General features: G+C 37.2%; 1 protein-coding gene across 1 annotated transcript; it reads right to left on the minus strand.

Annotated features, from left to right (window-relative positions):
- Positions 1 to 7,953: 7,953 nt before the first annotated feature.
- Positions 7,954 to 15,386, minus strand: LOC136230350 (type 2 DNA topoisomerase 6 subunit B-like). Its single transcript, XM_066019403.1, has 12 exons — positions 15,307 to 15,386; positions 15,077 to 15,185; positions 14,818 to 14,901; positions 14,704 to 14,730; positions 14,330 to 14,438; positions 14,182 to 14,257; positions 13,531 to 13,551; positions 12,874 to 13,070; positions 10,782 to 10,923; positions 9,643 to 9,833; positions 9,014 to 9,143; positions 7,954 to 8,475 (listed from the first exon to the last, which is right to left on the minus strand). Exons 1-12 carry the CDS (start codon positions 15,346 to 15,348, stop codon positions 8,146 to 8,148), a joined length of 1,458 nt encoding a protein of 485 aa, XP_065875475.1. The 5' UTR covers positions 15,349 to 15,386; the 3' UTR covers positions 7,954 to 8,145.
- Positions 15,387 to 26,483: the final 11,097 nt, after the last annotated feature.

A 26,483-nucleotide genomic window follows, 5' to 3' on the forward strand; every position in this document is an offset into this window, starting at 1 on the left:
AGTGAAAAACTAAAGCAAATTGCTATACACTTTCCTTTTCATATTTGTGTAATTCAATAGAGAGAGTAGTTCAATTGATTTTCATATCAAACCCAATTTCTATTGTAAATCAGAAGCTCTGTTATTGCTTCGGTTATAGGCAAGTAACAAGAGAGTAGATAGTAGAGTGTTGTTGTAAAGGAAAGTACTTTACTTAAGCTTTGTCTGTTGTAAAAGATTTGTGTTCTACCTGTGAAAGAGTTCATTAGTGAATTAAAGCTCGGAAGACGGAATTCTGAAGACTAGACATAGGCAGGAGGCCGAACCAGTATAAATTTGTTGAGTAACTTCTTTCTTAACTCTGCCTTTATTACTTCTGAATATTGTTTCCTCCGATTATTTATCTCACCTCTAAGCTTTGAATATTGTGTGCGCACATTAAATATTATCTATCTTAAGGATCTTCAGAAGCTCCACTAAAAAAGTAATCCTCTGAGCGAAAAAGTCAGAAGCAGAACCAAGCCCAGTAAAATAATTAACTCAGTAGACTAAAATTGCCTCTGATTCTGAAGTTTGCCTCTTTGCTTGCTATTGAAGTAAAAGGAGAAAAATTATTAAAGGTTAAAATTAACCAATAGTTTCATTCATCTCCCATTTGGAACTAATCTAACGTTATTAGGAACCGATAAGTTCTTTCAAGGTTAGTTCCATTGATCGTGAAGGATAGCACATGTTAAAGTTCCTAACTTTGTTTGGTATTTTTCCAAGCTTAGTAGGCTATCAACGTACTTATTGGGAGTGGAACTAGTAATGTCATCTGCTAGTATTTTGTTGACTCGGCAAAAATACATCAAAGACGTAATATTTGATGTTGGAGTGGAGAATTCTAAACTAGCAAATAACCCTTTTTCTATTGGAGATAAGTAGGAAGATTACTTTACTTAGGCTTTACCCATGCCATCCATTAGCTATATCTCTCAACAAGCAAGACAATCTATCAATCTGTCAACCAAAAATCATATGCAAATAGTTTTGCATGAGATATTTGAAGGGTACATCTCTTTTGGGATTGTTTTACTCATCTAAGTGTGATTTTAAATTCTATATCTATTGTGATTTAGACTGAGTGGAGTGTAAGATAACTAGAAGAACAATTACTAGTAATTGTGTGATGTTAGGGAATTCATGGAAATCTAAAGCAATGAACTATCACTAAGTCTTATGTAGAGGCGGAATATAAGCACATGGCAACGAATGTTTGTGAATTGAAGTGGCTTGTTTACTTGGAGAATTTGGTATAAAACCAGAAATGTCTATGCTAATTGTGATAATCAATTTTCCATCTATGTAGGCTTGTAAATATAGCCACATGTTGTATATGATCTAGAATCTTCCTAGGTCGGTGCCAAGGCCTATAAATAGGTGCCAAGGCCATTCATTTGAGCATGTCTTGAAATCCCAAAGCTTTCAAGTGTGCATGAGTAAATCTGTTGCATTAGGTTGTAAATCTTTATTTGCTTGTTTAATACAAACATCCACCAAATCTTATTATTTCATTAGTACACAAATCACATAGCTATTGACTGTCATATAGTCAGAAAATGCTTGCTGAAGAATTTCATTTCAACACCTTGCATAGCTTGTCCAATCAAGCCATTAGGACAAGTCAGATGAGCCCGAGCTTAAGCAACTTGGGATTGGTATTGCTAGAGAGGGGGTGTTAGAATTGCAAGTGTATTAAAGAAAGTGTAGGTAGTGATGCAACTGATTCTTTCTTTACTAATAGTATTAGCAAGGTAGTTGGAGGGAAGTCTCAACTAAGTGTAGTAAGATGTGATTTCAAGATTAGCCACGTGTAATAAGAATTCTAGCTATATAAACAATTGTATTGTAAACATAAAATATAATAAATCAAGTGTGTGGTATCTTCCCCATTCATTAATTTTTTAGGTTGTCTATCTACGACTAAAAGATTTTGGAATTGAAGTTAGAGATAGAGGACTTAGTTCCATTAATCGCAGAGGATAGCGCATATTAAAGTTCCTTAGTTTACTTTGTATTCTTTCAAGCTTAATCCACTATTACAATCATGAATCCAAAAGATTAAAAAATTATTCAAAAAGTGATCGATTATTCTCTCTCGAATAAATGGATGATCGACCATTGTTGGAGACAATAATAGATGGAACAAGGAATAAATTTTAGAGAAAAAAAAATGGTTTGACGATGATTTTATTTACGGATGAAGGTACAAATTTAGTTCTATAGTTATGGGACGAGAGTGAATTTAGTCTCATCTTTTATCAATTAGATTTGAAATTACACTATCTAATAAACATTAGATTTAAGATTGTACACTGTTTGATATATGAAGACTAAATCCAATATTCTCGAATAACCATAAACTAAATTTTTAGCTTACCCTTTCTACTTGAAAGTTAAAACTGTCGATCTGCCATTAGAGACTCCAATAATATCTGATTGACCAAGTTTTTTTTTTTTTATCATTTTTTCAAGTTGTTGCTGGAGTATAGCAACATGATACATCTGGATGCATTCAGATATTCAAGTATCGAAGAACATAGACCATTTGTTTGAATTGGAAGATGGGTACTTGTATGCTTGCTTTGCGAGAAAACATGAACCTATTCTCTTCAACATTCCATTGGCTACTGTCAGCACAACAATACCCTGAAAAGGTCCCATGGCCTTCTTATATGCGTTCTCCGCTAGTATCTACTTCAATGCATGTTTGTTTTCCAACTTAGCTAGTCACTTCACTTACACACTCTTCTTCCTACTTTCACCATCACTCCTCTTACACCAATTAAATCCTCCCCCTTTCACTTTATGATTAGGGTCAAAATTGTTTCTAAAGTTTCATATACATTGTCGCAACCGGATTCTCTAAAATGGGTATCTACATACAGATCAATTTAACTCAAATTGAAGTTTAGGTATCAATTCAGTTCTAAAATTAGACAATATTTGACAAACAATCAGTTTCAATACTTAAAAGTTTATCAAATTTAAACTAATTTGAGCTAAATGGATCATTTTTGCCAACATCAAAAGCCACTTTAACCTTAATTCCTCACTTATAATTCACAAATACCATTTTCTCATATAAAAAATTGCACAATCTTTTTTTTTCGAAAAGAAAAAAAAAATTGCACAATCTTAATATTAGATATGGATATTTCTGCTGTAATTTAGGAATATAATTGATTTGTAATTATCATGTTCACACATATATCTTGTGTATATATATCACATTATCAATGAATGGAAAGGCAAGGATTCTACATTATCATGGTATCATGAGCCTAATTTCTTTCCTAAAAACTCTCTCCTAAAATTTCTCTCCCTAATCCCACCCAAATCTCTTCTTTCTCTCTTCCTCATTCTGCCGTTCTTCATCCCTAAAAACTCTACTGCCACCATGCCAAACAATGAACAAAACAATGGTGCCGCCGCCGCACCAACTCATCCGGCCCTCTCCATTATCAACATTACCTCCTTTATTCGTGATCCTCTCGAATCCGGCAAAGGCCTCTATACCACTTGGGCTGAACTTTTTAAAACACATGCCCGTGCTTTTCAAGTTCTTGATCATATCCTTCCTGAAACCGACGATAAATCGGAAACCTCTTCTTCGGTTATGAAAGCAAAGAATCCAGGTTTATGGTCTCGTGTTGATGCCATCGTGTTGCAATGGATTTATGGAACCATATCTTCAGACCTTCTCAACAGTATCATCGGACCAAATTTAACAGCCGCCGACGCTTGGAAACTCCTAGAACAACAATTCTCCGATAATAAAAATTCAAGAGCCCTTTATTTACAACAAGAACTGTCCAATGCTAGACTTGAAAATTTTGATGATATCTCTGCCTACTGCCAACATTTGAAGTCCCTCTCGGACCAATTAAGCAACGTCGGGGCTGCCGTATCCAACGATCGTCTCGTTCTTCAATTAATTTCGGGGCTCACTGACGCCTACGAGACAATCGGAACACAAATTCGCCACAATGACATTCTGCCCAATTTCACAAAGGCAAGGTCCATGTTATTATTGGAAGAATCTGCCCGTAAAAAACGCACAGCCGCCACCGTCGGATCTGAAATTGCCGCCGTTACTATCGCCCAACAGTCCCCGTCGAATCAAGCTCCTCCATATTCAAATCACGTTCGGCCTTCTTTCCCTCAAAATTCTGGCGCTGCTCGCGGTGGCCGGGGTTATTATCGCCGTGGCAGAGGCGGACGGGGCAGAGGCGGACGATGGCAGCAAAATAGCGGTCCTCGCTGGTCAGGGGCTGTTTCTTTACAACAGCCATGGGGGTACGGGCCATGGACTGGACAGGCGCCCCAATGGGCCTATCCCCCATGTCCTTATCCTTCTTGGCCCAATTCTTCACATGGTGCAACTCATGGTGCAACTCGCAGGCCTGTTTTTAATAACAATTCTTCTGCAGTCCAGCCAGGCATATTGGGAGCCCATCCGCAGGCCCATCTGGCCCAGTATTACACTCCAACAAACATTGAGGCGGCTATGCACACCTTGACAATCACACCACCTGCAGAACCTTGGCATATGGACACCGACGCCACTTCTCACATGAGCGGGGATGGAGGTAAACTCACATCTTATTTAAATAAGAGTCCTAACACGAGTATCGTAGTAGGTAATGGCACTTGTATTCCTGTTATCGGTCTTGGTAATGCATCCTTAAAAACAAACAACAAAACCCTAGAATTGAACAATGTTTTACATGCCCCTAGATTAATCAAAAACCTTATATCTGTGCGGAAATTTGCTATTGATAATAATGTGTCCGTTGAATTTGATCCTGTTGGTTTCTCTGTGAAGGACTTGCGCACGGGGATCCCTATTATGAGATGTAATAGCACCGGTGATTTATATCCAGTCACATCCTCCTCTTCAGAGTCTTCTTATGCTTTAAATGCTTCTGTTTTATCTGCTTCAGTTTGGCACAATAGATTGGGCCATCCTGGTCCTCAAATTTTAGACAATCTTCGAACTAATAATTTTATTTCTTGTCCTAAAAATGTTGATTTTTCTATTTGCAATTCTTGTGTGCTTGGGAAACATATTAAATTGCCTTTTTATGCTTCTAAAAATATGTCATCAATGCCGTTTGATATTATTCATAGTGATATATGGACATCTCCTGTTCTAAGTTCTAGTGGCTATATATATTATGTTCTTTTCCTAGATGATTATTCTAATTTTCTGTGGACTTTTCCCTTAGCAAATAAATCTCAAGTTTTTTCTGTGTTCTTCACATTCCGAAATTACGTACGTACTCAATTTGAAAAAGATATCAAAACTTTTCAGTGTGATAATGGTGGTGAGTATAACAATAGTCATTTTCATGATTTTTTTAACAATAATGGTATGCAATTCCGTTTTTCATGTCCACATACTTCCTCCCAAAACGGTAAATCTGAACGAACGATTCGAACAATCAATAATATAATTCGCACTCTTCTAACACATGCTTCTTGCTCTCATTCTTTCTGGCCTCATGCTCTTGCTCATGCGACCTATCTTTTAAATATTCTCCCTCACAAAAATCTTAGTCTTCTTTCACCGACTCAAATTCTCTACAATCGTACTCCTTCTTATACTCACTTACGCACTTTCGGTTGTCTTTGTTACCCACTTGTCCCTTCTTCCTCTAGAAATAAACTTCAACCTAGGTCCTCTCCATGTGTGTTTCTTGGATATCCATCCAATCATCGAGGCTATAAGTGTCACGACATCTCCGCGCGGAAAATAATTATATCTCGTCACGTTATTTTCAATGAAAGCAAATTTCCATTTTCCACTCAACATGTCTCGGCCTCCCCTCCCATTTCTTCTATTTCCAACTCACCTACACAAACAACCCAACCCATTATTCCCTTCCCCACTAATGCGTCCACTCCTAACCAAAGCCCAGTTTCACCACGACCCAACAGTCCCAACCCATCTTCCCAAAACAGCCCAGCACTTCCCCCTTCTCCTCTCGACAGTCCCTTTCCTTCTCCAATTCAACACGGCCCAAACACAAATTCCCCACAACAGCTCACCTCCCCACAACAGCCCACTTCCCCGCCTTCTCCCGATCCTATACACGCCAACCCAACCCAACCGACTCACCCTATGACAACCCGAGCTAAACTTGGAATTTTCAAACCCCAAAGAAAGCTCAACTTACACACCACCACTATTTCTCCTATTCCTTCTAATCCCTCACTTGCTTTACAAGACCCTAATTGGAAACAAGCCATGACTGAAGAATATAAGGCTCTTATTGAAAATAAGACGTGGGTCCTCGTACCCCGTCCTTCTAATGCTAATGTTCTTCGTAGTTGGTGGATTCTCAGGCACAAATTTAATGCAGATGGATCTTTTGAAAGATACAAAGCAAGACTTGTTGGAAATGGGGCGAATCAACTTGTTGGGGTAGACTGTGGTGATACTTTCAGTCCAGTTGTTAAGCCAGCAACAATTCGAGCTGTATTAAGTATTGCACTTTCTAAAGGTTGGCCACTACATCAGCTGGATGTAAAAAATGCTTTTCTTCATGGGGATCTTCATGAGACTGTTTATATGCATCAACCACTGGGATTTCGGGATCCCAACTATCCAGATCATGTATGCCTTCTTCAAAAGTCTCTTTATGGTCTCAAACAGGCACCACGGGCGTGGTACCAACGGTTTGCCTCTTTCTTGTCTACCATGGGTTTTTCTCACAGTAAATCTGATCATTCACTGTTTGTCTTTCGTCGGGGAGCAGAGATGGCATATCTACTCTTATATGTGGATGACATCGTTCTAGCTACTTCTTCCACTGCTCTACGAGAGTCAATTATCAACAAATTGAGTTCCGAATTTGCTATGAAAGATCTTGGCCCATTGAGTTATTTTTTAGGGATATCTATCACTCGGAGCGCCGGCTCTCTTTTTCTGTCTCAAAAGAAGTATGCTACTGAGATCATTTCTAAAGCCGGTCTTTCTTCAGCAAATTCCTGTACAACACCTGTTGACACTAAGCAAAAACTGAGTGCTTCATCTGGTTCTGCTTATCATGATCCATCTGAGTATCGAAGTTTAGCTGGTGCATTACAGTATTTGACTCTCACTCGCCCAGACATCAGTTATGCTGTTCAGCAAGTCTGTTTATTCATGCACGATCCCAAAACGTCTCATATGGCAGCTATCAAGCGGATTCTTCGATATGTTAAAGGAACCCTGGAGTTCGGACTTACATTCACAACCTCTTCACTAGATTCCTTGGTCTCCTATACAGATGCAGATTGGGGGGGATGTCCTGACACTCGACGTTCTACTTCAGGATATTGTGTTTTCCTTGGTGACAATCTTCTGTCTTGGTCTGCTAAGCGGCAACCCACTTTATCTCGTTCTAGTGCTGAAGCAGAGTATCGTGGTGTTGCTAATGTCGTATCTGAAACTTGCTGGATTAGAAATCTTCTTCTTGAACTTCATTGCCCTATTAGTAAATCCACCTTGGTATATTGTGACAATGTGAGTGCAGTTTACCTCACTGGTAATCCTGTACAACACCAACGTACCAAGCATATTGAGATGGATATACATTTTGTTCGAGAAAAGGTTGCTAAAGGAGAGGTTAGGGTACTTCATGTTCCTTCTCGTCATCAAATTGCAGATATTTTCACCAAAGGTCTACCACAAATTCTTTTCGACGACTTCCGCTCTAGTCTCAACGTTCGACCACCTCCCGTTTCGACTACGGGGGTGTATTAGATATGGATATTTCTGCTGTAATTTAGGAATATAATTGATTTGTAATTATCATGTTCACACATATATCTTGTGTATATATATCACATTATCAATGAATGGAAAGGCAAGGATTCTACATTATCACTTAAAAATGTCAAAAGGCGAAATGATAGTTTTTCTCTTTCTAACTTTTCCCTTTATAAAATGACAAATATTTGCAAAGAACAAAGTTTTCCTCCAGGACATTTTAAAAAATTTAAAGATGGAGGGAGTAAACAATAATATCAACCTATTTAGTTTAGTAACAATAACAAGAAGTTAACACATTTTAACAAGGACAAAGGATCTTGGAAAGATACATTATGAAACTTAGCAAAGAAAAAATTAATTAATTAATCTAAGAAATCAAACAAATCCTCACTATCATCCTCACCTTGGTATTCTTTGTCTCGAAAGTTGGAAGTCCAGCAGCGGTCGTCCTCAAAAAGGGAAGGTGCCACTGCCACTGCTGCTGCCATTTCTTTTCTTCTCTGGGGCTTCCTGTCATTCATATCTATTACTGAAACGATCTTCTCCTGTATACAATCTTTAACAATTTCCCCTTCACTTTCTTTACACTGCAACCCAATAAGAGAAAGGCATTCCTCTTTGAAGTCTGAATCATTAGATGACAAGATGAGGCCAGCGATAGACCTTGCAAGGTCAGGAGCATAACTTCGGATCTGGGAATGACAACATTATTTTTACAGACTTTAAATCCACTAGGAGGACTAGTGAACTCGTAAACAGGTCTACTTTCAATAACAGAAATCTCACCATGTCAGTGCATTTGCAATAAAAAAAAAAAAAAAAAATCTGCATGAAATCGTTCAAGTAATAATTACATTTTTAACACAATACCCTGTCCTTATACTTAGACCTATCACTTACCTAAACTTGTGATTCGGACCTATTACACATCTAAACTTGTCAATTTTGAATCTACCAAATCTTATTTGCTGATTAGGTAATAGCATAACATGTAACATATATTTTTAATCCTTGATAATAAAAGGTGCCAAATCAACAAAGAAGGGTGTCAGTTCAAGTGTGTAATAAGTCTAATTGATAATAAGTCTAAATTGATAGTATTAAAGTGTGCGATAGATCAAAATATAAGTATAAAGTGCCAACGGCAAAATTTTACAAGTTCACATGTGTAATTATATATTAAGTAAAAAAGAAAAGAAGAATACTAAAGAGCGGGGAAGGGAGATTCACCTTGAGGGCATGTGCACTTAGAAGAACTCCGGCACAATTCTCCTTCAAATCATCCAACGCAATTTTAAGCGCTCTTTTTACAAGATTACAATTGGATTGGGTCTTACACCTCGTTGATGGTACGATGGCCTTGGAAAATTGTCAAGGAAAAATTGTAGGTGTCGGTTAATACATCCGTAGCCCGAAATTTATTCATAAAGCATAGTGGCTCTCCGAACTTTGAAAACGACCAATTAACCCCTTGAAATTGCTTAAAGTAACATGATTAACCTCTAAGTTCTACATGGCAAAGAAAAAGAAGATTTGGACAAGTTGAAGGCATATGCCACATATCACTTTAAGCAAATTCAGAGAGAAAATAGATCACTTTAGAGAGCTAATAGGTTACTTTAAGTAAAGTTTAGGGGCCAATAGATCACTTTAAACAAGTTCATGGAATTAATAGGTCACTTTAAGCAAGTTCAAAGAATTTATGGGCCGGTTTCAAAGTTCGGGTGACAATCGGCTTTTATGCCAACTTGAAGAGGCTACGGATGTATTTGGCGAAAAATATAGCATACAAGTTGTAGGGAGAGATAGGAACAGCAGTGTAGAATTGAGCATATAATTTAACAGGGAACGGTGGATATTGCTTATGGTAACAGTGGAGAACCATAGTCATATGATTCTGAGACGGTAAGTTATCCCATTCTAAAAAGCAGCCTCCTTGGTCCACAACGTTCCTTAAAGTCATTCCATAACTTTTCCAGTCAATGCTGGACAATGCATTGAGGAATGATTTGGAAATTGAACAAGGATTGAAATCTTCAAACGATAAAACCTACAAATGAGTATACAAGGTCAAAAGATATACCAACTTGCAAAGAAATTACACTAAAGCAAATAACGAGATGTGCAATACTTTAAAGGCCACAGTCCCAAAGCAAGATAGACTGCACTTCCCCTCAAAAAGTATAACACAAGTTGTAAATTGCGTGTTAATTGATCTCTACCACCGCTCCATAAAATTGGTAGAGAGATTGATATGACTGAGGCAAGCTTCCTCCCTCTCTGTTCACACAGTCTATATGGGTCTTCTTGAATTAAACTTCCAGAATATAATTCATTATTGCAGGAAAAGATAAACCATTCACCTAAATACTGATGTAACACCTTGCAACGCTCTTAATGCAGACATCAAACCATTTGACAAGTTTCAAGCATAGACCTATATTATACATGTCCACTAAACATCTCAAAAGAACCATAAATATCTAAACTTACAATACAATCAGTGCTCCAACATCTATAGTTGTTTTTTGTTGTTGTTGTTGTTGTTGTTGACAAAGCTCTTTATACATCTTAATTAGTATCTTCTTCTTCTTTTTATGTATTGATTCTCCCAAAATCCCACCTCTTAAAGGTGAGTCCAACCAGGGCCTTAAGGTCATAGGTGAGAAGTGCTTTACCACTGAGCAACTCCTTCTGCTCCTCTAATCATCTGTATTTAGGGTCTCAATTTACTACGAGGAACCAAAACTAATGAGAATAAAATCATCAAGGTCATAATCCTAGCCCAATGCTTTTTCACATTCTGCATTTAGTTTTATTCAAACATTATATATAGTCATTAAAATGTCGACAATCACTCTCTAAAGTTACAACATTCTTTTTGCTGGAACCTTTTTGCCATAATAGACCTAAACAAACAACCTATTATTTGGAAAAATAATAATAATAAAAGGGAAAAAATAGGTAGGAAGGAAGGAGGAAGAAAACAGATATGGACCTCTGTTTTTGAGCTGCATTGACTGAAGCAAGGACAGGTAGGATCTAACTCACTTATTGTAATTGCCACTTCCATTATCAGTCCAGAACTCCCATGGCTTTCCAGGCTGGATACGACTCCACTCCCAACCTTAAGATACTCCCTGAATGATCGAAGACAGGAACCAAGACATTTCAAACATATTTAAGGCTATATCGCATGTTTCACAAACTCATAAAACCTAATAACTATAACATATTCATTCTTTGCCAAACAAAATTAAGAATGAAGGTTTAATAGTGATAAATTTCCTATGAAAAGTTACATTATAATATGTGAACTAAACAAGGGTGTAAGGCTGAACTGAATGCTACTGAACTTAACCGAACGTAACAATAATGATGATATTAGACTTTAAAATAATTTAATGATAATATTGGACATTATAATAAGCTTATTATTTTTTTATTTTTTTATTTTTTTTGGCGGCCCGGTCGCATTACGCGTCCCCGCTGAGCGAGGGTCCGGGGAGGGGTCCCACCACAAGGGTGTATTGGGGGCAAGCCTTCCCTTGTCAATTTAATTGGCAAGAGGCCACTCCTAAGACTCGAACCCGTGACCTCTGGTCACACGGCAACAACGTTTTACCGTTGCGCCAAGGCTCGCCCTCTATTAATAAGCTTATAATAATAATAATAATAATAATAATATTTCTACCAAAAAAAAATAATATCAATAATAAATAAACATATTATTAAAGATTAAACTAAATTAAATATCAAATAAAATCTAGGCTCGATAAAATCCTATGACATTAAATAAAAATGAGTCTAATTTAAATTAAAAATATAAATTACATACAAACACAAATTTATATATAATTTAAAGCCTATGAAATTAAATACAAATTTTTATATGAATACACACTCTTAACTTTTTATTACAATTAAGTATTAAGGTACAAAAATACCTTTAACGTTTTGGGTCCGGGGTTATTTTACTCCTAACGTTTTGGCTTCTAATATTAGGGATAAAATTGCACTATTTGAGATATTAAGATAGTTGAGCCAGTTAATTTTTTAGAACATTGTAATGTAAACGTATTAATATAATATTTATTTACTTTTCGCAAAATTTGCAAATAAGTTGCACCAAATAATTATAATTATAATAAATAATGATAATATATATAATGACAAAGCATAAATTATATATAAATATAATTATAATGAAAATAGATAAATTAATATATAATAAATTATAATAATTATAATAAATTGCTGAAATTATAAATAAATAATAATAATAATAATAAATTATATATAAATAATAATAATATATAATAATTATAATAAATAATGATAAATTATTGAATACTGAAACTGAATACTGAACTGATTACTACTGAACTGAACTGATTGTTACTGAAATTAAGTAATAAAGAACAGGGCCTAAGACAAGCTACTTAAGGCTCGCCTAGAAAATCAACATTGTTGAGGTTTCTAGAAGTTGTGGCGATTGATGACCCAAGAGAAAGACGTTTTTTCAGAGTTCACAAAAGAAAACAAAAAAAACCTATACATCACGAAATCTTGAAATTTTTGGACACAGTGTTTTGAAAATATATATGTATTCATAGAGTGCTAGCACTTTTTGTAGTTTAAGCTTCTGAGACACCAATTGATAGTGAGAGTATCTGGAAATGAATTTTAAAGTGGTCTTATGTATATTAAGCTGTGAAAGAGTTGGCAGGGAGGAAGAATCCAATTCAACATCTATACAAAAAATTATCTATATCTATTATAAAGATGACTATCTTAGTTGACAGAATTCCGACTTTCCGAGTGACAGAACTCGTGATTCCAACTTGTAACAACTGAGATAAAGTACTGAAAGTGCCAGAAACGGATGGTAGTATAGCAAAACTCAAACTAGTACCTCAGTCACTTGATAAACTCAAGGAATTTGTAGACTTCCATTGGAATATTTACTTCGCGAACTATTAATTTTAGAATGCTTAAATGAGCTGAGACATAACTTACATACCAACAAAATGAATGCAGTGAAGTCCAATCATGAACACGACATTTGCACAAAATCAGTAAAGGCTTACCGAGTTGGAAAGCATGAATCGCAATTTTGAGTTAATCTATGGCCATGCTTTAGAACATAATCTTCAAGGCCAGACTTCAAACCCTCAACATTTGAAGTAAAACAGGGCATTGTATTGCTCTCATTTGCTAAAAATACATTTTGACGCCGTGATCCAGGGACATCCTCACGTTCAATCACCAGTTCAACTGCAACATTCTGGGAAAAAAAATCTGTTAAGCAGATCAGATACAACAAGAATTGTGGTAATTCCATGAGCCAAATATGCAGTAGAACTAGAGAAAAAATATCTACTAGCAATCAGCTGACTAAAAGTTAAAGTCAATTTATCCCTTGAGATTTCAACTTTGAAGGTAAAACTTACAAGGGCACCCATCTCTATAAGCTTTTTATATAGAGTGGTTAGTCTTTGAGATGAATTTGTCACCAACTACGCCAAATTCATGTGTTATCTATTGGTATGCGTTTGTCCAACATAGACCAAGACAATTTTCTCGTGACTTCAAGACATATTAAGAACATAAAACCTTAAGAGCATATCCATGTTTGAGGCAATATCAAACTATTAGTGTCAACATTCTATTTGAATATAATTGGGGACAACTAATAACAGAAGTCATTTGATAAAAAGAGAACTAGAGTTGCTTGTTTAACTTACAGGAATCTTCAGGATGAGAATCTGCAAAACAAATGGGAAATTATGGAAGAATTTAGAAGAGTTTTACCAACCAACTGTTTGCAGATGGAGTGTACTAACAAAAATCTGAACTAAAAAAATAATAATTAAGTTATAGGCTTATTGCCCAACCCAGAAATAGAAAACAAGAAAACTGAACTAAAATAAGTTAATAAATCTCAAGTAAGCCTATTCTGGATCCCGACAGCACTTGATTCATTTGAACAACAACCCTAGTGGTGTGTGTGCCTTCCTTTACCTTCAAGAAAAAATTCAAAATAAACTCCAAAATCATCTAGAATCTATTCTTAAAATCTAAGCTTGTCATTATGAACTGATTCACAAGAAACTCATCTTCTAAGCTAATTTTAGCACATAAAATGACCATGTCCTAACAATGATACTGAGTCCTGTCTTATTTAAGCTATATTGGCTCAATCCCCATTAAAGCAGTATCTTGAAGACTAGATCAACAAAATAGAAACATGCTTCTCTCCTTTCTCTCTCACAAAATTTTTAGTATGTTTATGCAAATTAAGAACCATGGTTTGACAAACATTATCAATTATTTACAATGAAGTAAATTAATTGATTTGTGCACATGACGTGGTCTCTATAATACAACCAACTAACCTTTTGAAAGAAGTGCTTTACTACTTCCGCTAAGACATCAATGCTATCAGAAATGGATAGGTATGCTTCAGTCCCACTGTAGAATAATTATACCAAATGTTCAAATAAGACTACGGAAAATCCACAATACAAAAGTAATAGTACTTGCCTGAATTTGGCACCATTTTTAGGTTTCGAGGGTAGCCGAGTCAATCTTCTGCTAGAACTAGTTTCTCTGAAATTTAGAAGATAGAAATATACTTCATTATCAGAAGCACCTGCAACATTCATGGAGAATAGTATATAAAACCAAATTAGATACTTAATTGATTAAATCTAACCAAATTATGAGCTTCCTAAGCAAAGTACACAAAGGAAAAAACGTCTAGCATGAAAACTGGATAGCGTGAATAGTTATAGATTAAAATCATCATCGCGGTGAAGTGGGAGGCACAGTCAAGAAGGCGGTCACTTAATCCAACTACTATCCAATGACAAATACCAAAATTCAACTCAGTTACCCTCGAAAAATATAGAGCTTACTGGTAGTTGTGACGCGGAGCAATCCATCTGCACCATACAGAAAAATGTAAAACACTCTCCGACACATATGCAGATGGCTGAAAACAAGGATAAAAAAAAAACGAGGCTGCTAACCCCACTGTTCCGCATCAAGGGCTTCGGAGGTGCCTTTCAGACTCTGAAACTCCTCCAAACTGCTTCCAATACCGGTATCAGAAACTATATATGATAAATACAAAATTGAAAAGAAAATATAGGAGTTAGCCAATTTAGCTAATGTAGTACTTCAAGCACTTCTAAGTAGAAGAATTGGAAGTATAACCATATGTTAAACAGTTCATCAGCAACTCACAAGGCAATATTCAAAAGCAAAGAGAGAGAGAGAGCATTTTACTCGAAATTCGAACAGCTGAAGGATCGGAAGGTAAAGATGATTTGAGAACGACTGAGAGTCTGCAAACATCTTCAGATGCACGGCATCTTTGAAATGCAGAAGAAATTAACTGCAACATTTTACATGAAAATTCAAATTTGGAAAAATAAAATCGACATAAAATAAATTAACGCATGTAATTGATGAAGAAACATTGGAGGAAGATGGTTATAGGAGAAGCAGATACTCACATTTACGCAGAGTTCTGCAACCGAAGTAGAAACCTGCATCATATAAATTTTGCGGAGCAAAGCACTGAGAAAGGAGGGAACCTCCCGCGCGACATTGAATGAATAACATAAAACAAACAGCACCATGGATTACGGGCTTGGGCTTGCGTCTACTCGGGTCCAACCCGACCAGCACCAGAGAGCTACATTTTTTTGACGCTTTAAGTATTTTAATCTGTATGAACTACTGCAGTTAAAACTTCCGCCTCTTCCACTCCAAAGAGAAAAAATAACTCCCATCTCCATCCTTCCTCTTCTCTTCTCTTTCTGCGTGTCAAAGTTTCCTGTTTTGTTGATCTACAACAAGGAGGAAGTTTGTCTTCCCTTTTCCTCCTTCTACCGGGTTAGGTTTCTGTAATTTTTATTATTATTGTTTTTTGTTTTGTCTGTATCATATATTTTATCGGATCTTACAGTTTATCTTATCCGTGGATCAATAAATCTGCGTGGTTACGACTTTTTTTTACCCCTAGATGACTTTTAACTGTTTGGGCTCCGTCTAGATACCGTTTAAGCGACAATGGACAAAATCATTTTTTATTATGAATTTATTTTTTACTTTATTATCATTCATTTTTTGATAAATAATTTATTAGTCCCCTAGTTTTTACCTAACACACTGTTTAGTCCACCTATTTTGAAAAACACATTTTAAGATCCTTATCTTTTGCCAATATTAACCATTTGGTCCTTTTGTCTAGTTTTTTAGACTTGTATCCGTTATATTTTAGCATAAATAGACAAAATAACAGAGTAACATGGTCAACTTGTATTGTACTGTGGTTGTCCTAAAAGCTAAGATATATTCGGTTAAAAATATATAAAAAAAAATAGATAAAAGGACCACATGGTTAATATTGGTAAAAGATAGGGACCTTAAAATGTGTTTTTCAAAATAGGAGGACTAAACAGTATGTTAAGTAAAAATTAGGGGACTAATAAATTATTTACCCTTCATTTTTTAGTTGTTTCAATGATAGTGTTGTTGAAATATTGATATTTGCACATTTTTAAATATATATTATAAATATACGTATTTTTCTATATTAAATAATTTTACATTATTATTTTTAGATAGTATAATACATATTTTAATTGAATTTATATAAAAATTTGTTAATTAATAAATACAAAATACTAAAATACAAATCCGATTAATTCCCGACTAATCATTGATTAATCCTCGAGGGTTATGTCTACCCGACTAGTACTTATTGTCTTTTGCAATCTTGCATACATGTATAGCAATCTTGCTAATATATTTCCAGTTTATGAGAGAAAATTCATGCTTTTCTTGATTGCCTAACGACTAAAACTGCTTGGGGGATATTCTTTGAAGATAATCGAATGGAGTCTATTAGAGACTTTAAATGTCGGTTTGGTAATCTGCTGTCGTTAGATTCGCCACTTCATTTTGCAAAGATAGCAATGCTCATTTGGATAATTTGGAAAAATCAAAATGCGACGACCCGCTCAGTTAATAACAGTTGCCAGATAGGAGTATGTGGATGGCAGCCCGTACAAAAGTCTCATATGAACTCTGCTCGGGGCTCAAGTCTCGTTTCTAATAAATGGCAGAAGGCTCCATCGGGTTATCTGTACTGCAATGTGGATATTGGGACTTTTAAGGAACATGCTTATAGTTCGATTGGTTTTCACCTTCAAGATCCGGATGGACAATGTTTATTTGCTCATAATTCTTCTGTTTCAGGATGTATTGAACCAGTCATGGCGTAAGCAATAACGATCTGGAAAACGCTCTTGCAGATTAAATTATCAGGTGGACATAATGTGGTAATTCAATCTGACTGTCTTTCGGTTGATAAGACCATTAATAAGTTGGTTCATCATTTATCATATTTGGTTGATGTGGTTCTGGAGTGTGTCAAATTTATTAAAGAGTTAGATAATGTGTCAATCTCTTATGTCAAGCGTTTAACAAATTCTGCAATCCATTGCTTAACTAAGACAGTAGTTTCTGTGTTTGTTCATGGAGAGCGGGAATGCCCACCTCTTTTTATCCTCAAAAGAAAACTGTGTAAATTTCGGAGTATTTATCTCTCAACAAACGCTCAATATTCAACTGTACTCAGGATTTTTCGAAAAGGATGTCATCATCAAAAGGGGGCAGATTATTGAGTTATGAAATATTTTAATGATAACGCTATTCACAAACAATTGAACTATTTCACTATAATGGTAATATTTTATAGGAATATTGGTTAAATTAAATGAGATAAATATTTATCGAATTATTGTAAAATAATATCTTTAGTATTATTCTAAGCATAAAATAAAAGATTAAGGGGGTGTTTGTTTACTCCATTTTCTCCTCTTGTTTGCCTTTTCATATTAAAAATGAGATTTTAGGTATTTTGGTTAGGGAACTACTGTTTCCCTTTTATACATGAAAAATAGCTTTTTCCAAAAGCATAAAATTCTTACTTTTCCAATAGCAAACAACATGTAAACCAAACGGGCCCTAAATACACACCATTTAAAATGTAAAAAAAAAATGAGATTTTAGGCTACTTTTCTGCCATCCCGGTGATGGAACAACACACCTTCAACTTCTCGCTTGCTAAAGCCTTTGTTAAAATATCAGAACCATTATAATCAATGTGAACTTTGACAAGTTCAAACAACCCTTCTTTAAGAGAATCTCTAATCCAATGATATCTCATAACAATATGTTTCCTTCTAGAATGGTAAGTAGAGTTTCTAGCAAGATGAATCGCGCTTTGATTATCACAAAGAACCACATAATGTTGCTGCTTAAAACCAAACTCTTACAGAAACCTTTTCAACCACAAAATCTCCTTATATGCTTCCATTGCTGCTGTATACCCAACCTGTGTTGTAGAAAGGGCAACACACTTCTACCATCTTGATTGCCATGACACAACTCCCCATGTAAAGGACATCAAATAACAAGAAGTGGACTTCAAACTATTTTTTTTATTTCCTGCCATTTAAGATTTATGTACCAAACAAGCAATGGCTTCTCATTTCCAAATGTAAGACCCAATTTAAAAGTACCACGTAGATATTTGAATATCCACTTAACTGCTTCTCAATACTTCCTACTCGGATTTGCCAGAAACCAGCTAACAACACCTACTGCATGAGCTATATCAGGTCGTGTATATACCATATCATACATTAAACTTCCTATTACTGAGGCATATGGAACTCTATCCATCTCTTCCTTCTCTTTCTCTATAAAATGGCAATCACATTCAGTTAGTTTAAAGTTGGTAGTAAGAGGAGAACTAACCATTTTAGCTTTATTCATATTGAATCTGCAAAACACCTTTTCAATATACTTTTCTTCTCAATACTTCATACTCGGATTTGCCAGAAACCGGCTAACTGTTGGGGTTTGTGTCCTAAAGACAATTGTTTTAAGATATTAATATTAATGAATAAATTGTTTATTTAATCATTTGTTTAATCAGATATATAACATTAAAATGTAACTATATATAAAGGCACAAATCTTTCATAAAGGAAGTAATCCTAAGTTTGTTTAAGCAGTTATAGAGTGTTCATACAAGCATGAAGTGAGACTATACTTTATAACAAGATCAATAAACTTAAAGTAAATCTAAGTCAAGTAATATGTTATAGGGTTGGTGTATTACTGTTGAGACTTGCATGTAACAGTGTTTTCTGTCGAGATAGAAAGCTGATCTCACAAGCTTTAGATATTCAGATATCTAGACAGTTACATGGATCCGGTGAAGGAGTTCATTAGGATTGGGACCCGACTTGAGATAACAGTATGGATTGATTTATCTAATGTGTCAACTGTTCATCTCATTGGTATTAGTAGGTATAACTAATCCTCAGACTCAAACATTCGTTAATTAGTGATTCTGGATTATGGAGTCTGGTACTTTGATTCTGTGCGAGCACGATCCAACAGGTGAGAGCCTGGGGTGTGTGAGAGCAGGGTTGGGTATCACACAAAGTAATTGCAGAATAGTTAATGTCAGATTGAGCATTCGTCACTCCCGATAAGTGGGAGATATATCCAAATAGCCGCTTGTGGTGAATTAACTGAAATCCTTACAAGGTGATAGAGTTAAGAGTAGAAATAGAAATTTCACTTAACTTATCTTTCATAGTGAATTCAACCTGTACAAGTAAAACGGACTCTTCGTTATATGTAACCTTGACACGTTCCATGGTTATAAGGAATTGACCGACAAGATATAGTTGATGAAGGATCGTATTATACTGTACCTAATGCAGAAAGGTTAACGTCAGTTATCAACCTGACTTCTTAATTGCTCTGGGGGAATATCATAGGTTCTGCTAGTAACAGCTCGCGACGGTATTCCGTTATATATATGTTGGAATTAATCGTGATGAATTAATCTCAAAGGATATATACGGCTAGTGGCAATAAAGGACCTAATGGGTCGCATATGGGACTTGGAACCAGAGGACGAAAATGTAATTAGTGAGACACTAATAATGGGCCGAAATTTATTAAGTAAATAGAGATAATTAATTTGACTTAATAGTTATAATTAGATTATGATTATAAATTAAATTAAAGGATTATCTGATAATATTAATTAGAAGTTTTTATGTGATTGAAACTCTAATTAATTATCTCTAATAATAATTAAATTATTAATTTGATTAATAATAATTATCTAGATATAATTAGTTATTATTTAGATAATAATAAAATGTTTATTTAATTATCTAATTAGTAATCCTATTTCGAATAAGATTATAATTAATTAATTACCTAACACAACTGGGATTAGGGTTTTGAGAAGTCTATAAATAGACTCCCTAATCTCATATTTTGACCAACACAATAAGAAAGGAGGAGGAACCGTTCCGTCTTCGTCTCGACTAATTTACATTATTTCTTACTCTCTTTTTGATCTCGTATCGATTTCTGTTAGAGGCAATCATTGCGATTGCTATTAAGGTTGATTACTGATTAGTTATTCTTTTCTGTGTTGTTTCTTTTGTTGTTCGTGATACACGGATTAAGAGTTGTGGGCACTTCGTATGCAACTGTAGATAGTTCTTCAGAAAAGGTATTTCATTCTATCCCTCTTTATATGAAATAACAATTAACAGATCTTGGAAAAAGGGAAATAGATAAAATTTTATTATTCCGCTGCGCCTAGGCTTGTCTATTTTCCTTCATTGGTATCAGAGCCTATGTTAATATGTTATTTCATATATGTAAATAAAAGGGTGTTCAATCAGATTGAATAAATTTATTGTTAGGTTGATTAATAAATTTGATTAGTTAATTAATCTAAAGATAAATGTTTAAGATGAGATTAAGATGTTTTATTATTCGGTTAATTAACAAAGGGTTTGTAGTATTAAACGGTTGATTAAAACGATGTTTGTATATGTGATATATGTGTTTTGTGGATTAAGGGTTTAACCGTTTGAATCGTTAAAAGAGTTAATTAGATTAATCATTGAAATATTTGATTTTGTTAAACGATTTAAACGAAACGGTTAAAACCGAGTAATTAGGGATATATATTGAAAATGGTTATATATAATTATGATAACACTAGTGAAACTTCCGATCGGATCACGTCCCTGAGAGGCGCCGTTGGGATCGGCCGGGGACACTCCGATGCCAAAGTCAGTAACGAATATGGAGAATAAACTGAATGGACAAAGCTTAGCGAAGAGTAAGTATGAGTGAATTTACCTTGATAGCCTAGACGTAGGCTATTTATAGTAGATGGATTTGCAACTTTTAGGTAACTAGAGAGTCTCCATTAATGCTCATTTAATGGCGGTTGCAAGTTACTCTTAACCTGGCGGGTTAAGACTATTAATGATTCATTTAATGATCATTATGGCCGAGTTGACGGGTTAGCCGTTACTTAAGTAAATGGAGAGATTCGCCTTAGAGATCCGCCAGCGGATCTCTTAGAGCTAACCCAGGGGGATCCGCCGGGCGGCTTCCTATGCCTCATGGCATACTTGAGGCGATTATCTCTTTTGGTCCTTGCGATAATATCCCGATGTTATCAGAAGCCCCCCCAAAATGCCTTTAAAGTCCTTTAGGGCTTTTAGACTTCCGCGCGCCGTCACACGCTTCCGCATTAATGAGCACTCTGTTCGAGGTTCTTTGATGGTTGACACGTGTAATCACACTGCCCTAGGAGCGTTTTAAAAAGCCGTCTTCTTTCTCCGGAGTTCTCTTTCTCTCTTGCTTTCCATTTTCTTCTGCTTTTCGGAGCTTTTTCTCAGAAACCTCAAGCTTTTGCGTTTCCATGTAAGTGTTCTTTATATCATTTTTTGAATGTTTAGAAGTTCATCTTCGTCTTCGGGATCAACTTCAGAACTTTTTAATTTGCCCTCTTCTCCTCGCATTGAAGTAGATTTTAGTTGGTCCTCGTCTTCGTCTTCGTCGGAGGATTCCCAATCTCTCGCCGGAGAAATTAATTCCGGTTTAGCTGAGTTCAATAACTCGGCGCAAAGCCATTATCGGACTCGTTCTTCTGGAAATCCTTCTTTTCCTTCTAGTTTCGCTCCGGCCGGTGCCCGTAACCGGTTTCTGGGTTCAATGGCTTCTTCTTCTGTTCCTATTAGGAAGAAGAAACCTCGAGCAGAATCCACTTCGTCTCGCATGAGTGCCGCGGATTTGGCGAACCTATCGGATCGCTTTCCGTGGATCAAAAACTATGAAACCCAACTCCCTGCTTCACATCAACGCCCTTCCAATCCGCCGACAGGCTTTTTTACTGTTTTTTGTAGTCATGTTGAGAGAGGGTTTCACCTTCCTCTTCCCAAGATGTTGGCGGATATCCTCTCGTATTTTGACATCGCTGTCAGCCAACTACATCCTAATGGTTGGCTTGATATGGCCTTGGATTGTTATCTGGCGTCGAATTTAGGCGTAGCGTATAATGGCCGTATCTTCAGAGCCCTTCATAAACCTTCTAAGAGGAAGTCAGAGTCCTATCTTACATTCGCCAAATTTGGTGTTTATTCGCCCTTCTACCACAAAATGTCTAACGTGCATAGCTGGGATGAGAGTTTCTTCTATGTGAGGATAAAGGAGGACGAGCCCTTGGACTTTCCTTTAGTCTGGAACTCTCGTCCACTACATATGGCGGGAGACATGCGAATCTTAACGCTTGGTGATGAGGCTGTGGCGGATCTCATGAAGCAAATTAAGGCGGATGCCTGGACCTATGAGGATGCCTTAGCCTTCATGATGAGCGACGTTCCTTTGATCCGCCGAGTGGAGGATCAATTTGTTTACTCGAAAATAACTCAATTTGATCAAGGTACCTTATTTATTTTTGGAGCTTTAATTTATTTTGATATCTTCTTTTGGCAGGGCTGCATCTAAGGCAAATCGTGCTCTTGCAGAGACGCGCAGGCAGTTTCGAGAAGAGGAAGCCCGTAAGAAAAATCAAGAGGCTATCCCTCAAACTGATATGGGCAAACGCCATATGGAGATGACTGCTGATCCGCCACTAAAGAAGAGGCGGCCCAATACCGTTGGGAGTACCAAAATAATGGCGGATGCCATTAAATCTGCCAAGACTACTGAAAAAACGGTTCAGGTAATGCATCTCTTAATTCTTTTTCCTGCTCGTCGGATTTTGAAGTGGCGTATGGTCTTTCTTACTTATGCAGACGGTGAAGCCCAGTACTGGCGAGTCTTGGTCCGCCAAGTTTGCTGGACGAACTTTCGAGGATGAATCGCTTTTGAATAACCTGGACGAAGCTCTAGGACAAGTAGGAGAAGTACAAAGGGGCTATGACCAAATCCCCGGATCGATCCACGTCCAAAAGGGAAAATCAGAGCTTCTTTCAGTAAGTTTTTGGAAGAGTGTGATGATTTCTTTGTTTCTGCTTTTTGGCTAACTTATTTTGCTTTTCTCAGCTGTACGCCCGCCTACGTACCTTGGAGAACGGGCTGCTTCAGAATGTGGCGGATAGGGCTACTGTTGAGAAGCTGGAGAAAGAGTTGGCAAATGCCAATTCTTCTTTTGCCATCGCCAATGCCAACCTTGCTTCTGCTAATGCGAACTTGGCCTCTGCCACAGCTGCTTTGATTCTCCGAGACGAGGAGATATAGAAGCTAAAGGCAAAGATAGCCTCCGGTGCTAAAAATCATGATGATGCTCTCGGGGAGGCGGAATACACGGCAGACGAACAGGCATTCTTTTATGGAGAGATGCTTATGGCGTACTTCTCCTTAGCTCATCCCGGAATCGATTTCACAGATCCTGAGTTCGCCGTTCCTGAGCCGGAGGATGTGGCGAGGTTCAAGAAGATGCCTGGTGCCAAGGGGTATCTCCGCGATTATGTAAGAAGATGGATGAAAGGAACCTTGCCTGAGGCTAAGCCTTCTACCATAGTTGTGGAGGATGATCCTCAGGAGATACCGTCTAAGGCTGATTCAGAACTAAAAGGGGACAAGGAGGTATCTCTTGGTGGCGAATCTACAACTGTGGAAAAAAAGGATCCTCCGGTGAGCCCTGCGGGTGAGGGAAGAGCAAAAGGGGATGCCCCTGCTATCATTTAGTTTTTGTTTGTATAAGTTTTTGTAAAAACCAGTATGATTCCAAACATTGCTATTTAATTCACTTTTACACTTTGTGCCCGATAGTGTTTTGAATGTGAATATGTTCAGGATTTTTGTTTGAAGTAGGTGGCCAGCCATACTTCACCGTATGAACCTTTGTGAAGGTTTGAAGCTGTTCTATTCCTCCTTAGAGGAAGTAAAGCTGCCCAGGGGTTCGTTTTGCCACCTATCTTTGAGGTGAAACGATCCGCCCGCAGGACTTGTAAGTCCTTCTTAGGGAAGGACAAGAGAGTGTAAAGACCTTGCGTCCAAGGAACGTTTTAACTCTATTGGTGACCATGATCTGCCAAGTGGCGGATCTGTTGTGATTGTGAGGAGCGTTGGATGCCTCCTTTTTATGACTGGAATATTGATATTGCAGTAGTGAATCATAAAAAAGAAAATGGATAATAAAACCAACAATCTTTATTAATGGAAGAAACACCTTATTACAGGAAATAGGTCTTTGCAAATGAGCCTCATTAAAACCTTTAACAAGAAAAACCTCGTGGGAAAAAGCTTGTTAAAGAAAAAAGAGTACTCAAGACCATAGGTGTATTTCATTCTCTAACCAAGTGTTTATGTCGGCTCGAGAGATTCGCCATGTGTGGTAATGTATTGTCCTCCGCATCATCCTCATCCACTGCTATTGTGGTGCATTCCTCTTCTGTTTCCTTTTTAGATTGAGGGCGAATCATTAACGAAGCCGAATAAGTTTCTTGAGCCACTTTTTGACAACCTCTAACCATCACTCCCCCCTTGACCGTAGGAATGTAAAGTGTTAGATGGCGAATAGAGATAAGGGCTGCAACTTCGGAGATAAATGGTCGTCCGAGGATAATATTGTAGGCCAATTGTCTATCTAGGACTGAGAACTCCAAATCTCCTTTCCAAACTTGATCATCCCCAGCAAGTTCGCACTCCAAAATAACTTGGCCTTTCGTCTGAATGGTATGACCAGTGACTCCCAGAATATCGACCATAGTTGGTTCCACTTGGACAGGATCAACTTTGAGTTTGATGAATGCTTCTCGAGTGATGACGTTACATGAACTTCCCGTATCAATCATCACCCGTCTAATTTCCCAGCCTTCAACTATCACTGTGATGACCAGTGCATCCGCATGGGGTGCAATCTCCAGACTTGCGTCTGAGAAAGGGCGATTTAACGATATCCTATCAAGGTTGATCATTTTTGCCTTTTTTGATGCTGGCTGATAACCAGGTCCACCAGCTATGACATTAATAGTGCCCTTTCCTTTCTTCTTTGAATCCTCCTTGGATCTATCATCGTCTTTTCCTTCCTTTTGGATGAACCGATCCAATTTACCTCTTTCAATGAGTCGTTCAATTTCTCGAGCTAACTCCCAGCAAGCATCCGTATCATGGCCATTTTTCCTGTGATATTTGCAATAATTTTTAGGATCCTTGCCTTTATTGGTATATTCCCCCCCTTTTGGCTCGGGGAATGAAATGCTCCGTTTGTGCTGGCTGTTCTCGATCCACATAAGAACCTCACTTTTAGAAGCATTAAGAGGTGTGAAGGAGGTGACAAATGTTGATTTGTTCCTGGAATCTCTTCGTTTGTTTCGAGGAGAATCCTGACGTTTGTCTCTGTCCCGATCTCGACCCCGGGAGCGGGATTCGCCCCGATCCTTCTTTGGCGATGATGGTGAGCCTCGGCGAATATCATCTACCTCTATAAAATCTTTGCAACGTTCCATTAACTCCGCCATGCTGGTTGGTTTCTTGCGGATGAGGTCTTCTTGCAAACTTTTACAAGTAGTGTTTCTCACAAAGCATTCCACAGCTATGGAGATATCTACGTCAACAATCTGTATACACAATTGATTAAAAGTGTCTACATAGTCTCGGAGGGATTCATTCGCCTTTTGTTTTAACTCAAAAAGCTTTCCGGATTTCACCACTGCAGGAATGCAACCGGCGAATTTAGCACAAAATTCCCTGCTCAATTGATCGAAGCTGTTTATTGAGCCTGGAGGTAGGGATTGAAACCACAAATAAGCCGGGCCTCCTAACGTGGTGACAAAAATTTTGCAAAGCACAGGTTCGGTGGCTCGATTGAGTCTGGCCATGATTCTGTATTTTCGAACATGAGCCTCCGGGTTGTCTTTACCTGTATAAATTGCCAGATTAGGGATTTTAAACGCTCTTTCGGTTTCCTCTGCTTCAATCCAAGCCGCAAAAGGTGAATCCCTGTTGGCGAATGGATTATGCCTAGCATTTTCTTCATTCATTTGAAGCACTAGGGCTCTGACTCTGTCATCAAAATTCTCCGGCTCCGCCCTGGGACGATCTCTTCGTGGCGATCTGCTCGGAGAAGATGAAGAACTCGATTCGGACGATGAATCCGATGGCAAATGTCCTCCTCGCCCGCCTCCCCTTCCTCCTCCATTGCCTCCTCCCCCACTTCCTTTGTTTGGAGGATTCAGCTCGTTTCCTCCTTATTGACCTCCTGTCAGAGTGTGTCCAACAGTTCCCGAAGATGGATGGGGTGGCGGTCCTCCTAAATGAGACGTTTTTTTCGGTC

Source organism: Euphorbia lathyris, chromosome 5, assembly GCF_963576675.1.
Source record: "Euphorbia lathyris chromosome 5, ddEupLath1.1, whole genome shotgun sequence".
NCBI classification, from domain to species: Eukaryota; Viridiplantae; Streptophyta; class Magnoliopsida; order Malpighiales; family Euphorbiaceae; genus Euphorbia; species Euphorbia lathyris.